The 14,612-nt window shown below is 35.2% G+C and overlaps 1 protein-coding gene across 1 annotated transcript in view; it reads left to right on the forward strand.

Annotated features, from left to right (window-relative positions):
• The window catches only part of SLCO4C1 (solute carrier organic anion transporter family member 4C1), a 28,520-nt gene extending 14,717 nt beyond the window's left edge, over positions 1-13,803 (forward strand). Inside the window, exons 6-13 of the mRNA XM_040090216.2 lie at positions 105-220; positions 505-649; positions 2,527-2,722; positions 5,438-5,588; positions 7,065-7,252; positions 9,184-9,248; positions 11,479-11,616; positions 13,144-13,803. Coding sequence (XP_039946150.1) covers positions 105-220; positions 505-649; positions 2,527-2,722; positions 5,438-5,588; positions 7,065-7,252; positions 9,184-9,248; positions 11,479-11,616; positions 13,144-13,268 — 1,124 coding nt within the window. The 3' untranslated portion in view covers positions 13,269-13,803. The remainder of the gene's footprint in view (positions 1-104; positions 221-504; positions 650-2,526; positions 2,723-5,437; positions 5,589-7,064; positions 7,253-9,183; positions 9,249-11,478; positions 11,617-13,143) is intronic.
• The last annotated feature ends 809 nt before the right edge of the window (positions 13,804-14,612 follow it).

Consider the following 14,612-nt stretch of genomic DNA (forward strand, 5'->3'; position numbering starts at 1 on the left):
AGCTTTCCCAACTAAAAGAAACACAGATTTTTGTAGTTTTTTTACATTTTCTAAGAATGCAGGTATTCAATGTTTTCACTGTCAATAAATATGACCATTTGTAGGAACTGCAAAAATTCAGGCTGAAAAAATCTCTGAAACTCATGATGATGGAAGTCAGGTACTGGTTCAGGCCAACAATATTGGACAAAGTTTTAAAGACTTTCCTATGGCTCTCATGGTAAGAAAAATCTCAAATTTGCTGAAACTGAATATAGTTTGAAAAATGAAATTCTTTTTCACATGTTAGAGGTCTTTAGAAATGGCTTACTGTGTTGTGATAGGAAAGACTTCAATGTTTCTGATTATTTAATGCATGCTCATTTTGTTGGTGCTTGAGATTGTTAGAGAAGCGTATTACTGAAGTTCCATTTCAGAGTTATCTACTTTTAATATATGACTTCTACTTTAGTTGGTACCAAAATCAAATAATTTTGAAAGTGTTATGATGATTTCTCTCCATAGATACTCTTGAGGAATCCAGTGCTTATGAGTCTAATAATAGCCAGTTCCTCAGAAGCTTTAGTTGCTACTGGATTTGCCACATTTCTACCAAAGTTTATAGAAAATCAGTTTGGAAAGTCATCAAGTTTTTCAGCAACTCTTGGAGGTAATAAGGCTTTTTATTTTTAAATCTTAGATGTACTGTGTTGAACACATTAACATTACAAGTGGAAGATTATATGGGTATCTTTTTTATATGAGATATTTGTGAATGTATTTAGATGGAATGCAGTAATCAGAACAGTATTTTTGTTATTCTTACCTTCCCGTAAGCATGCTAGTACTTAATTCATCAAGGGAATAGCTCTACTTGTTGTTTGTAGGTTCTGATTACTTCATTCTCATATTCAAAGTAGACTGAGGTTTTTGTGTGCTGATGAAACTGCATCCTTTCTTATTCTTGGTGAAACATGTTTAATTTTCCCTATTTAAAATCGGCTGAAGAAACATTAGTATCTAAGTCCCTACTAAAACAATCAAGATGAAGGGCAGCTAGGAAAAAACCCCAGCGCTTATCACAGGTAAGAAGTTGACTTTGCCTTTCTCTTCTTTAATTCTACACTGACATTACAATGAGTTTGCAAAAAAATGACTAATCAGAATATGTAATAAGTCTGTTATGTAACTAGTTCTATAGCTGGCTTACTGTCACCTATTTATTATCTGATATGCAAAACTATTAGGTAGAACAGGAGAGAGCTGTGAAAAACTGAGTATTGGGGAAACAGAAAACATGTGATGGAAGAGCTATTCTCAGTAGGCTCACATGATTAACTTTGACACAATTAATCTTGAAGAATAGCTACCAGATCAAGGCAAAAATGTCCATAATGCCAAACAGATGTTTTCAATACGGAGATGTAATATTTCTAATACATGTCTTGCTTAGATGAAGAGGGCTGCAATATTACTATGATAGTAGAGCTGCTCTTTCTGCAACAGAAATATGTTTGGGAAAGACTTTCTGAATTACTTTACTAGATAGTATTGTTGCATCAAAACAAAACATCTGCAAGTTTTACATAAAAATGTATTGGAATACATGCTCAGTTGTTAACCAAAAACTAGGAGTGACATGGAAAACTGAGTATTCAGTTTTATTTTTTTTTTTTGTCCAGAGACCTTGTCTGAATGTCTTTGATTTGAAAATATTGACAGTGCTTATTAAATGTACAGGTTTAAAGAAATGCCTACAGTAATGTTGAAAGTTGGCTGTACCTGAACTGAGCTAATTAGTCGAAGCATTACCAATGACCGTGGAAACTATTTAAACTATGATTGACTATGGTTTGTGGAATGCCCAGGTCTGTGGCCTGGGCAGTTTTGTCACTGTACCTTAACTGTCTCTAAAGTTAGCTTTCGCAGGTTGGTGTAAGTTATACTGAGTTCTGTATTGTATTATAGACTAGCCATATAAAAATGCTCAGTTACTTATCTGGAGTGCAGAGAGGATAAATCATTGTGGACTATATGGACTTATGACAACAAAACTGACCCACTGATCTAGACTTCTTTAAATCTTTCCATAGATATCTTCTTGCATCTTGTGCTGTCTCTTGTATAATAGTAGTAATATTCTCTTATTAAAAAGTTCATAACAGATGTATAAGAGAGAACATGGACATGTGAAAAAACCTGAAAGAATGAAGAAGGATTTTCTGTTTTCATGGAGACGCCTAATGGTGTTGAGAGATTCATGCCCCATAGTGCTCCAAAGTCATCTAGTTTGGCTGTATTCAAGTTGGGGTTTGGACAACTATGAATTACACTGTCCAGTAAAACTCTGGAAAGCTAAAGATAATGTAACAGTAGAATAAATTACTCACACAGTAATGAGTAGTATGGTTTGAAAATAATATCACATGGACTGCATTTTACAGGTAACTGTTTTGATTATTTTTCTTAGCATAAAATTGCACTCTTAATTGCTTCACAATTGTCTTGCATTTTTATGTAACTGCTCCTTGTCTTGTTTCCCTCTAGGACTTGTACTAATTCCTGCAGCAGCACTAGGCCAAGTCATAAGTGGTATCTTGGTTTCCAAATGCAAAATGAGTTGCAAAGGCATAATCAAGTTCATGATAAGCACCTGTTCAGTGGCCCTAATATTAAACACTGTGTTTTTATTTGCTAAATGCGGGAATGAACGTTTTGCAGGTGTCTCTGAAACATATAATGGGTAAATATGTTTTAATGCACTCTTGGGTTTAATGTTAATATTTATTCAATTCCCATAGTTTCAAATCGTGTACACCAGCAGTGTTTAGAAGCAGAAGGAAGGCAAACAGCTATTTCAAAAGTCTACTCTCAAGTGTCAGTTACTCTGTCATGAATTAACAACTCCAGTCAACACCAGCTGTTTGAGGGCCTGCCAAAGAGCCTGCCAGATAATGCTGTGCAAAATAACTCTAGTAGGCTGGTACCTAAGGCCTGCTAGGCGCCATCTGAAAAAAAATGATAGTCATGAATTCTGTGTTGTGTAAGTCAGTAAATAACTTACCAATACTTTTTAAATTGATTTCTCAAATCCCCCATTTTATACAAAGGCTGGGTACCACTATCTTTTATAAAAGCATAATATGATAGTTTTTCTCTAAAGCATAAGAAGGCACTTGAAACTAAATAAGATGGTGAAGAGGAGTGGTGCAGTTTACTGGCACAATAGCATGGTATGGACCATGAAAACACAGAAGATGGGTTGGAGAGGGAGTTGGTTTTGTAGCCTCTAATGCCCATGCAAGTTGGTAGAAAGTAGAAATCTACTGCTATGATACTCTAATATTCATTTGTATTTCGTTTTGCAGAAAGCACGCAAAAGTGAATCAGCAAAGTTCCATGCACTGGTGACTGAAAGAAAATAAAATAAAAAACCCTTAAAACACAAGTTACCACTCATTCTGATTTTATCTTTATAACTTGCTGTATAAATTTAAAGTATATTTAAAGGCCAGGGTTGAAATTCAATTCCTAAAATATGGCTTTGCTTCAGTGTCTGAAAAGATTCTAAACAGACAGATGACCTGGACAACTCAGAACTGTGAATCAGAATTCAGATTTTGGTTGTAGAAAGCTTATAGATACATATTGAGCAAAAGAATCTGTATTCATCAATAAAATGCTGAAGATTTAGTATAGAAAATGGTATATGAAATAATCTATATTTTTATATCAGATCCTATGATAAGCAGCTGAAAAAAATTACAGCTGAACTGATTTTCATCTGAAGTTAAATACAGCTAACTTGTAGTTATAGTTTTGTGTAACTTTTATCAGTTATGTAGCTTAACTGTTGCTGAAGACTACTTATCTACAGCAATTGAAGTTACCCAGTCCTGAAATACATCTCTTCCCTTGGTATCCATGATAAAAAATGGCTCACTTCTACCTTATTCAGTGTTACATGTTGGATTATATTTTACTGGATGTGTGCATCAGAATATTATTGGCACTAATACAGGGCTAGTTCTTAGATTAGTTTTCCATGAAGAAATAATATATGTATCAGTAGCTTTAAAAAAATAATAGATTTATAAACTTGTGGAAGAACAACCAAGTGTTTGCCTCCTTCTTATGCTACTTCTGAAGGGATAAATTATGAGACTGCTCTGAGAATTGATTGGAATTCAGATGATTTGGAATTTGATGTAGATTTTTGTGGAGAATTTCAAGAAATCCTTCATGGCAAACATTATCTTCCTATTGAAAAATAGCCTGGAAAGGTGAGGGAAGCTTTTGCAGGTTTAGTCTCAGAATTATATGAGTACAGGATCACTTGTTTGTGTTAATGAAAAAGCATCTTACTTTTAGTAACACTGTTTATTACTAAATTAGGCTATGAGCAGAACTAACATGGCTTATTTTGTCTAAAAGGAACTTCAAAGAATGGGTCTTGCCAAATTCTATTGCCCAGTGCTTCCTTGAAAACTTGAAGGAACAGAAATGCAGTACAGACTATTTCTGTACTTTGCTCATTTCCACATGTCTCTAGGACTCTTGTTTAAAAACACCTATAGAGTTTAAGAATCAATTGATGGCCTCATCTGCTAGATTTTTTAGAAAAGCCAGGGGTACCTTTTTAAAATATTTTTCTCTGACTGTTTGTAACTAAATGTTCAGTCTTTACTTATTAATGAAGTACTGTTAGAAAATCAAAGGATGTGTTTCTCTCCGATTACGCCTTAGGACAGTCCTCACACATGCCAAAGTGATTTTCATGCTAAAAGTAGTCCCCCATTACAGTGGGACTGCTTCAAATAAAAACCGTATGATGGACCTGTATTAGAAGTAAATGCCTGAATTGAAAGTAAATATAGTATGCAAGATTCAAAGTACACTCTGTTAGTTATTAGCTATGTCCTAAACAACCAGAGAAAATCTTCAGGTCCTTCAGGGTGTGTCACTGCACTCTGCATTAAGCATGTGCAGTTGTCTTAGTGCTCATATATGTCTGCATGGCAGTGTTAAAAATAGTAAAAATGAGATGGCTTTGCAACTGGACTCAAATCAAAAAAAGGGGAAAAATCTTGGAGTATGATCAGTAGAATAATACACTCTAAATACTGGTTTTAATCTTGTGGGGTTTTTTCTTGAAATTATAAATTAAAGAAATTCAAATGCCTAAGTGGGAGGGAGATGATAATATAGGAGTTGGACTGAGATGCAGAATTTTGTTATCTCTTTTGTGAGTGGAATTGGAGGTATAATCTTTGGGAGGAATAATAGCATAAAAATAATTAGCATAAAAATGGAAAATCTAGAGCTCACAATACTGTGCTTATTTTTAAACAACTATGTTCATAAATAACATGAATAGAGTATTTTAAAAATTATTATGTTTACATATCTTCTGTTTTTCTATTGCTTTATTAAAAGCCTATTAAATTTTGCTTTTCAGAACAGGCACTCTATATAACCTAACAGCCCCATGCAATGCTAACTGCAAGTGTTTGCGCTCCATGTACTACCCAGTTTGTGGCCGTGATGAGGTCCAGTACTTTTCTCCCTGTTTTGCAGGATGTGCCTCATATCTTAACAACATGAAAAAGGTACTTTATGCAATGAAGATAGCTGTCATGGTTTGTTCTGGTTTCCTGTAAAATGCACTACATTTCAAAATGTCTTTCCCTACAATACAAATGTAGGTCGTATTTGGCAAAATTCAGTGATTGCAATACACACTTCACTTACGGTACCAGTGTGGCTTCCACTGCTGGTCTCTTAACATGTTCACTGCCAAAGTGCAGGGCCTCCCCATTATTGAGAAGGCATACATGGGTTGAAGGCAGGTCAAGCCCATTGCCTTGTAATGTTTTTGGTAGTTGTCTGGCTTTTTATACTAAATGTTGGGGGGATGTCATGCTCCCTGCTCTTCACCCCCTTGTTTATGCTGATTAGGAATATGTTTCCACTCTCCTAATGAACTCAGAGAGATGCATTTACACCACTGCTGATTCACTGAAGTGGTATAGCTTTTCTTTTCTGTATAGCTTTCTGTGCAACAGTTCTGGTCATTCACAGCCATTCATTGTTCTGTAAGTTTCTGGGCACATCACTCTTTCCCATCTCTGAGCCCTCTTTCCATGTAAGGGTTTACTGGTTAGCTACAGTGTTTCTCACTTATGTGACACCATTCTGCCTATGTACTTCTACCAGACTTTCTAATGCTGAAAATAAGTTAAATCTAAATGTACTTTAAATAGAATTGACAATCAGAAAAGTCAGCATTTGTCTTGATGTTACCTGAAGTTCTTACCTAGATCTTCAAGCAAAATGCAATGTTTATTGTATACATGACAACCTGCTTCCTTGAGTTTTGAAAACTTGAATGTCAGTAGCCCCTGATGCAGGAATGGTAAGCCATGAAAGTGCCTGGGTTATTATCAAGCCTTACCAGAACTGAGGGGCTTTCTGTGCTTGACTTTCCTAGTACAAGAAACTCTTGAGCAGGGATGTGGGAGCAGTATAGAAAGATCCAAAAAGCAAGATGACCCAGGAAAGGTGTTTATACTTTTTATATTGGAAAATGAGTGGAGATATTATCCACAAGAAAATGTAGGAGATTAACTACTTCTTGCTGTCAAAATTTCACTGACTCATTATATTTTTCTTTGAAAATGAACTTTTGTGGATTTAGATGAACAGCATGCTCCGTTTGTTCACCTGCTTTTGGAAGTGATCCTATATTGCTTCTATTCATTCCTGCTTAAGTCCTAAGAGTAAAGTAGTTCCCGCTTGTAGCTAAAAGCTTGCTCCATACAAAATGGAGAACTATTACTGTCTTTTTAACCTAAAAATCAAAAAATACCTTTTGCTCTGGTAAGGTGGATCAGTCAAGTTCTGATGAACCAGTTTTAAAAGTTAGTGTTAATGTCATGTGCTTATCAAGAAATTGACTTTTTCCCACATGGTAAGATCAATGTTTATTCTTGTCTAGTGTTATGCAAATGCAATGAAGAATTACCAAAATGGTGTAATTTTGTGTCATTCTTGGAGCTGAATTTTGTTTTATAAATTATTTGTAGACATACCACAACTGTTCCTGTATTGGGAAAGCAAAACCAGAAAATGGTTCAGAAGACTTTCTTTATGAAGCTGTCCCTGGGAAATGTCCAACACAATGCAAATTTTTACCTTTATTCCTGACCTTCTTCTTTTTTGCTATTGTTTTTACATTTATGGCTACTACTCCAACAACTGTGGCCATTCTCAGGTATGTTTTTGATCTGAAAGAAAGGTAACATTATTTTGAAAACTAATATCAGTGAAATAATTTATTTAGTCTGCTTTGCAATGCACTATTTAAACAAGGTTGTGTAGTAAGCAAGCAGTCATAGCACTGTGCGCACTTGTTAGTAGGTAAGTTTTGAACCTATTAAAACAAATCTTTCTAACTTGTAGCAAAATCCATTTGATGGGAACACTCATGGCTGCTTTAGTTAAAGCAAAAAGGAATAAATGTGCCTTGTGCTTTAATGAAGAAAATATTTGGCTAGCCTGTCTGTTGATAGTGTTAGCATTTCAAATTGTATAAGGAAAAGGACAAAATAACAATTAGTCTTGTATTCTTAACATTAGCTTCCTGTCTCAGTTCAGAGTTCTAGCTTGAAAAATTGTAGTCGGTCAAGAACTGTAAACAAATTCCCATGATATTGATGTTGTATGTATGGTGGTCATTAATATAAATTGTGACAGCATGTTAACCAGTGGTTTTGCTGTCTTTCAAATGGCTGAAGCTGACATGTGAAGGCTAGACATTTTCTTTTGTTTGGCTTTTATTTTAAAAACATGCTTCTCATTCTAAATTTAGAGCTGTTTTGCTTTATGTTGAAGTCTGACTTGTACTTCTAGTGAAAAGATAACCATGATTCATAAGCATGTTGCTTTGTGAGGATGTGGCTAGATACCCTTTGGCAAGGGGCTGAGGAAATCAATAACATCCTACCACAGTGCTTTGTAGTAGCCTTCTGCTCAGGTTTGTTGTAAATCTGGAATTAACAGCTTACGATATTAGTGTGGAGGCAGACAGAATAGCATGAAGTTTACATTCTCTTCAAAACTGAGCTGACATAGTTTTATTTAATAATTGTAAACAGTAACATTTGGATATTCAAATCCTTATATAATTCATCTGAAACAGTGGAATAGTTTTTATGGAAAGAAGAACTATCTAAACTTTCAAAAACTAATTTAAATAGCTAAATGTCAGTAAATTTTACAGTATATTCTTATACCTTTTCAGTGAGCCTATTTTGTGCAATTTTGAACAAACTCATACATTCATGACAATCTTCTAGTACTGGAAATGAGCATCTGCATGATGTGAAACTCATTCTCTTTCTTTAATTGCCTTTATGGGTAATAGAGTCTTAACAGTGATTGCTGATAAATGCTCATCTTGAATGTTTTGATATGTCTAATTCTCACATATACTCCAGAATGTCGGAATAACTGCTGACTGTGTAAATATGGTCTTTTTCAATACTAGTTTATTAAAAGACATGATACAGTTTATTAAAGAAAATAGTTCTGAAACGAAATTGTATAAATTTAGCAAATTAGTTTGTATTTAACCTTTATGGTAGATGCTATCATAAGAATATGATTGTTCCTGGAAAAATATCTTTAAAAAAATAAGTAAGAGGTAAGGAGGTAAATTCTGCTACTTGTGAAATCATTATATTGGTTTGTATAGCATAGGCCAGCATGGTTTATTTATAAGGTCAAGTGAATATATGCAAAGGTTATAGAAATACATCATGTTGTGCTGTAGTCCAGTCTCAATTTATGTATTGCTTCTGTAAGTATAGTAGCTCAGGATTGTATCCTAGTACTGTTTCAATTTCCTTGGTTGTTCTATGGAAAAAAATGTTCTACAGTATATCAGGCTGCTGAAAGCAACCTTCCTTTTTATTTATACTACTTTGTTAAACTAGTTAAATCTAAAATTTCTTGGTGGACTACTGGTGTTTTTTCTATCTTCTGTCTAAACACCACTTGAAATTGGTTACTTATTCTGCACACTGGATTTCTAAGCACCTCAGCAATTAACAGGTTAAAAGAGTATATGGAGAAAAAGCATATTCACCAAGCACAGAAGTGGGACTTGTGTACTCTCTCTTAAACTGCAAATCTTGTTTACAGGTGTGTGCCAGATAAACAGCGCTCATTTGCTCTTGGAGTACAGTTAGTGTTTCTGCGACTACTGGGTATGACTTTCTTGTTGAAACATTTGCCTCTGAATAATCTACGTATTTGACTTTTTTTTTTCCTAGACTTTTAAATAATGCATTAAGAAGCTTTCAGAGGAGCTTGAAGCAGTCTGTCATTGGCTTATAGGATACACTTGTAAGGTAGCCTCTGGATTCAAATTCCTTGTTAAAAGGGTATTCATGTTCTCTGTAGCCTTTCTTATTCTTATGACCACAAACCAAATACAGGTAACTGTCATTCCTTCAGTGAAAGACGTCTGCTGCTGCTTTTCCCAGAAGAAGGCCTATTCTGAATGCTGAGATAAGAAAAAACTGATGTAATAATGATGCCTTGGGAAGGCTGACCTGAATCAGAGACAGAACAGAACTAGAGAATAAAGTAGAATATTTATTGGAAGGCCTTTAGGGTATACCTTGGGCAGGACAAGAGCCTGGTCAGGGCCACACCCAAGGTGGATTTAGAATGGTCAGAAAATGGACAACTGGTCACAAGGTCTTACACTTTTATAAGCTTTGGTCCATTTGCATGTTGGGGTTTAATTGTCCAATTACAGCTTCAGGTTGTGAGGTCTCATTCTTCTTGTTTCTCTGTTCAGTCCACCGTGGTTTGTGCTTTTGGGCCTGAGAATTGTACCTGTTGTCCTTGGTCTTCAGCAGGAATAGGATTTGTTTTGTCTGCTTACTTTGTGAGGAGAGCTTACTAGCATGTAATATGAGGCTCAGAACCATTCAGCACAGAATCCAGAAAACATGAAAGCTAAAACCTAAGGCATCAATAGGAAACACTTTGATGTACAATCTGAAATCCTGAAGTTAAAAGAAAACTGATTATGTGGAGCTTTTCCTCTTCTTCCTTCCTTTAAAATGTCTGACTAATTTTAGCATTTATTGAAATTGTAGATAATGGTACGTAAATAATTACAGAGTATAATTTGGGAAATATAATACTTAAATTCTAAATCTAAGCATCTCCAGCATTTCAGTAAGACAGATGAATCTCCTTAAGTAAAACAAAGCTAAGTGTAGGTATTTTCTGATCCACGTGTATTTGAATTTTCTCAGGCATAATTAAAATTCTTGTTCTAGTAGTAGATTGCTTTTAAATGGCATATTTAATTTAAGGCTGAGACAAGACACTGTTGACGACTGGACTTTTATACCAACATTTGTACTGCAGCTGAGAACACATTATCTAACTGTGTGAGTTCTGCTTTGCTGTATTCAAACTATCATTAATCTAAGTCATTCTACTGCAAAAGTGTAATAAAAGCAAACATCCTCACAGGTAGAAATTAGCTGGAAGACTGTGCTCAGTGTTGTATGAGGGTTTCACTTTACTTAGAATTCAGATATTTATGCTAGACCTCTAACACTTGACTTCACTGTGGTGAACTTTTTGTACTGCCTGTACTATGACTGAAGAAGGCAGCAATTAACAGCATTTCTTACCAGCAACATATTTTTGCTATAGGCTTTAGGAATTACACAGCAGTTTTAGGCTGAAGACCTAGTGAGAGACATAGCTACCTGGTTAGCTCTAGGAGAGTTTAGGCCTTGGGTAGATTGGGTAGACATGCAGTGATATACCTGGTGTGTTTATTCTAAAATTGTCTATACCTGGGTGCAAGATACTTGTGCATTATAACACACAAAAAAATCACACAGAGTTAATAAAATCTTTGCAAGAATAATTTTAAACACTGAGGGTTTTTTGTGAAATTTTTACTGGAAGCTTTGCTGAGGAATGTGAGGAATGGGGACAAATGTGTAATTGAACATTTAACGTAATTTACATGAATTTAACGTAACGATATTTTAGTTCTCTTAATTTGGAACAGATTGATGTGTATGATCAGAAGGGACTTTTCCCTTTCAGTTAAATTCCTGATTCCTTGATCAGTTGTTTTCACTGCTGATTTTAGTTCTTTTTTTCCCAGTGAAGACTAAGGAAGTTAAGAAGCTCAAGTCTTTGAATAAACTTCTTGCTTAACAAAGTGAGAACTGTGTAACAAATTAACTCTATGCATCCTACCTATTAACTGAAAGTAACGTTAGGTGCAGAGTTACTATGCAATATGAGGCCTATGACTTTGATTAAAATATTATGTTTAGTGTTTCATTCTCCCATTTTATCTTCCCCACCAGCCTGGTATTTCACTGTATGCATGAAAACCAGGTATGCCATGTAAGTCAAGCATTCTAACATGTTACTTACTGTGTTTTTTAGGTACTATTCCTGGACCAATTTTGTTTGGTGTTGCTATAGACAGCAGTTGTACTCTGTGGGATATTAATGAATGTGAAACTAAAGGAGCGTGCTGGGTATATGACAATGAAAGAATGGCTTTTTCACTGATGGGCATAAGTAAGTCTTTTATATTAAATACATATACTAGGTAAAATATATACTGACTCTGACTGCTACATGGGAATTACACTGAAATAAAACTTTAGACTTCTTATATTTAGCAGCAGTGTTAACTTTTTTTTCATAAATGATCAGCAAAATATTATGGAAAGAGAAACACCACAGTAAGTAAACCATAAAGGTTACTTAAAAAACTTTTAATGATAACACAAAATAGTTTTGGTCTTTGATCTTGCTTCATTGTCACTCTTTATTTACTACATTCTTAAGGGACTGGCTCACACTTCAGTCTCTCTTCAGGGCAATGAGCACGATTAGGGGAGTGAAGATGATTAGAGGGATGGAGTACCTCTCCTATCAAGAAAAGGCTGAGAGAATTTGGTTTGTTCAGCCTGGGAAAGTGAAGTGTCTAAGCTGACTTTGTTGAGGCCTTTCAGTGTCTGAAGGGGAGCAAGATAGATAGAGGAGGACTCTATAAAGAGAGCACAGCGATGGAGCAAGGGGTAATGGATTGAAACTCAGAGGATAGGCTTTGGTTAGATATTAGGAAGAAACTGTTTACTGAGATAGTGGCCAGGCACTGAAACAGGTTACACAGACAAGTTATGGATGCCCCATGCCTGGAAGTGTTCAAGGTATGGGTCCCTGTGCGGTCGGATCTAGTGGAAGTGCCGCTGCCCCCAGCAGAGTTGGAAGTAGATAGTCTTTAGGTTCCCTTCCACCTCAAACCATTCTGTGATTATCTGGGTTGGTGCATTTGCAGTTAAGGCTGGGGAACTTTCTTCCTCTTTTTGTATTGCAGTTCTTTTACATAACTTATATAAAATTCTTGAAAATATCTCTGAATGCTAGTCAGAAAAATTCCTGACTTGTTTAACAATCTGCTCCCTTCAAATATGAGGTATATATGCCAGTGGGAGAGAGAGTAGGCTTGTATCTGAGATAAGTTCTGTTGTCCTGTCTTCTAGCAACTGTCATATTTACAATGTGTAAACTGATGTCTAATTCTGAAACTGAAAAAGCAGTAGTCACAACTTGAGGTTAAGGATCTTATAGCAAATATAATCTCTCCTGTTTTGTGTTTCTCCTTGGCCTTCCAAGTTGCACAAACACTATTCTTTAACCTTTTAAGACAGCTGATGAGAGAATACTTAATAGGCATTCTATGTGGTAAGTTTTAGTTTCTGGAAAAGAGAATATTGATATAATGAATGACAGTACTGAAACAAGAAATAAGAAAGACTTGCACTTGCACTACAGGCTAGAATAGGGTGAAGAAATACAGAACTGAAGCAACAGCTGCTTCAAGCAAAAATTGGCAGGCAGGTGAGGAGTCTGAATTCAGCTGGATGACTCTCTTTATCTGCCCTTTGCCAATCATGTAAAATACATTTAAATGGAGGCATGAACTTCAGTCTTACAGGGTTTATGTAACTCACCATATGAGGCTTTATAAATGAGTTAAACACTGTGTCTGCTACTGAAAGTGAGTGTGATAAAGACTCTCCTGTTCTTTGCATTCAGGTGCTGCTTGCAAAATCATCACAATCATCTTTGTGGTCATGGCAGTGTATTTCTACAAGCCTCCACCATTAACTAAAGCCCTGCCACGAAAGGCTTCAGAAAAGATATCTGCTATATGCACATAAATTATTAGCAAATCAGGGACTTTTGAAAGAAAACTGTAAAAATAAACACTGTTACAACACTTGAACTAAAGTTCTTATACACTGTTGCCTCAATATAAAAGATCATATTCAACATCTGTACTATTTTCTAATTTGCTAAACAATGTTTAGTATTCCAATGTGGCTATCCAAAGAAGTTACACTGAAATTTGCAGTCTAATTTTGAAAGTCTGGTATGTAACTTAATTGGAACAAGATGGAATACTCTGATCAAAAAACAGGAAAAATAAACTGGACTGAGCCCTATTTATCCCTAAATGTTATTGTAACAAGGGGAGAAAACAAGTAATTTATATATTGAAGGGAACTGTGTATGTTTATAAAGGATTTAATGTGCACATAACTTTGGCTAGTGCCTTTGGGGATTTGTCTGTAGTAACAGTCGGGAATATGTGAGTTTGGCTGTGTTTTAGAAATATTTTTACATGTTATCTTAATGGCATAAGTTCACTTTTAGTATTTGTAGGAAAATGTAAATGGTTATGATAGGATAGCTGGGTTGCAAAATCAAAATACTTGTTAATTTAAGTACTTGAGTTTCTGTCTGGAATATATATAGAAACTTGTTGTCCAGCTGCTTTATTTCAACATTCTTAAAATGTTTCTATAATATTTGGAAATAAAACCTATTTTCTTACTACATCTCTGTATGCTTTGTTATTTCCAAATGTGACTGAGTTTTTCTTGACTCCAAGAAACACAATGCTGAAGGCTAGCAAGAATATGTATGGAAGCATTGAAACTAAAATATGGCTTTATTTTCTTTTTTATTTATGTTATATTTTTATTATGTTATGAGTCATGTTATTAAAGCCATATTTGTACAGCACAATGCAAGTGGTTAAAAGTTACCCACTGTTATCAGACATGAAACTATATTACCTACTTACTGAAACATCATTCAATATTGACAGGAAAAGCTTAATGAGTAAGATATCCTCTACACTTGCTTTACTTTGGTAATTTTTTTTTTTTTTTTTCTCTTCATGTCACTCTTAGGAAGCTGTGTCCCCTCTTCCTTGGGTTACAAGGACTGTGCTCAGTTGTCTGTGAAGACTTTTAAACAAGTGTTAGAACAAAAGATTATGGCATATGGCTCAAGTTTCATCTAATTCTTCAAATGTAGCTGTTAGATTAGGTAGAGGTTAACTTTACTCAAGATCCTCTATTTGTAAATAACTATTCAGGAACTAAAGCAAAATAGACTATACCCTGTGAAAGGACAAGACGTGGTGGATTTTGAGGGAGAGAAGGAAAGGGGCAGGATTTGCTTGCTTCATGTAGATAAATGTCTCCTGATGAGTT

The sequence above is a fragment of the Hirundo rustica genome, chromosome Z, assembly GCF_015227805.2.
Source record: "Hirundo rustica isolate bHirRus1 chromosome Z, bHirRus1.pri.v3, whole genome shotgun sequence".
Classification (NCBI taxonomy): Eukaryota; Metazoa; Chordata; class Aves; order Passeriformes; family Hirundinidae; genus Hirundo; species Hirundo rustica.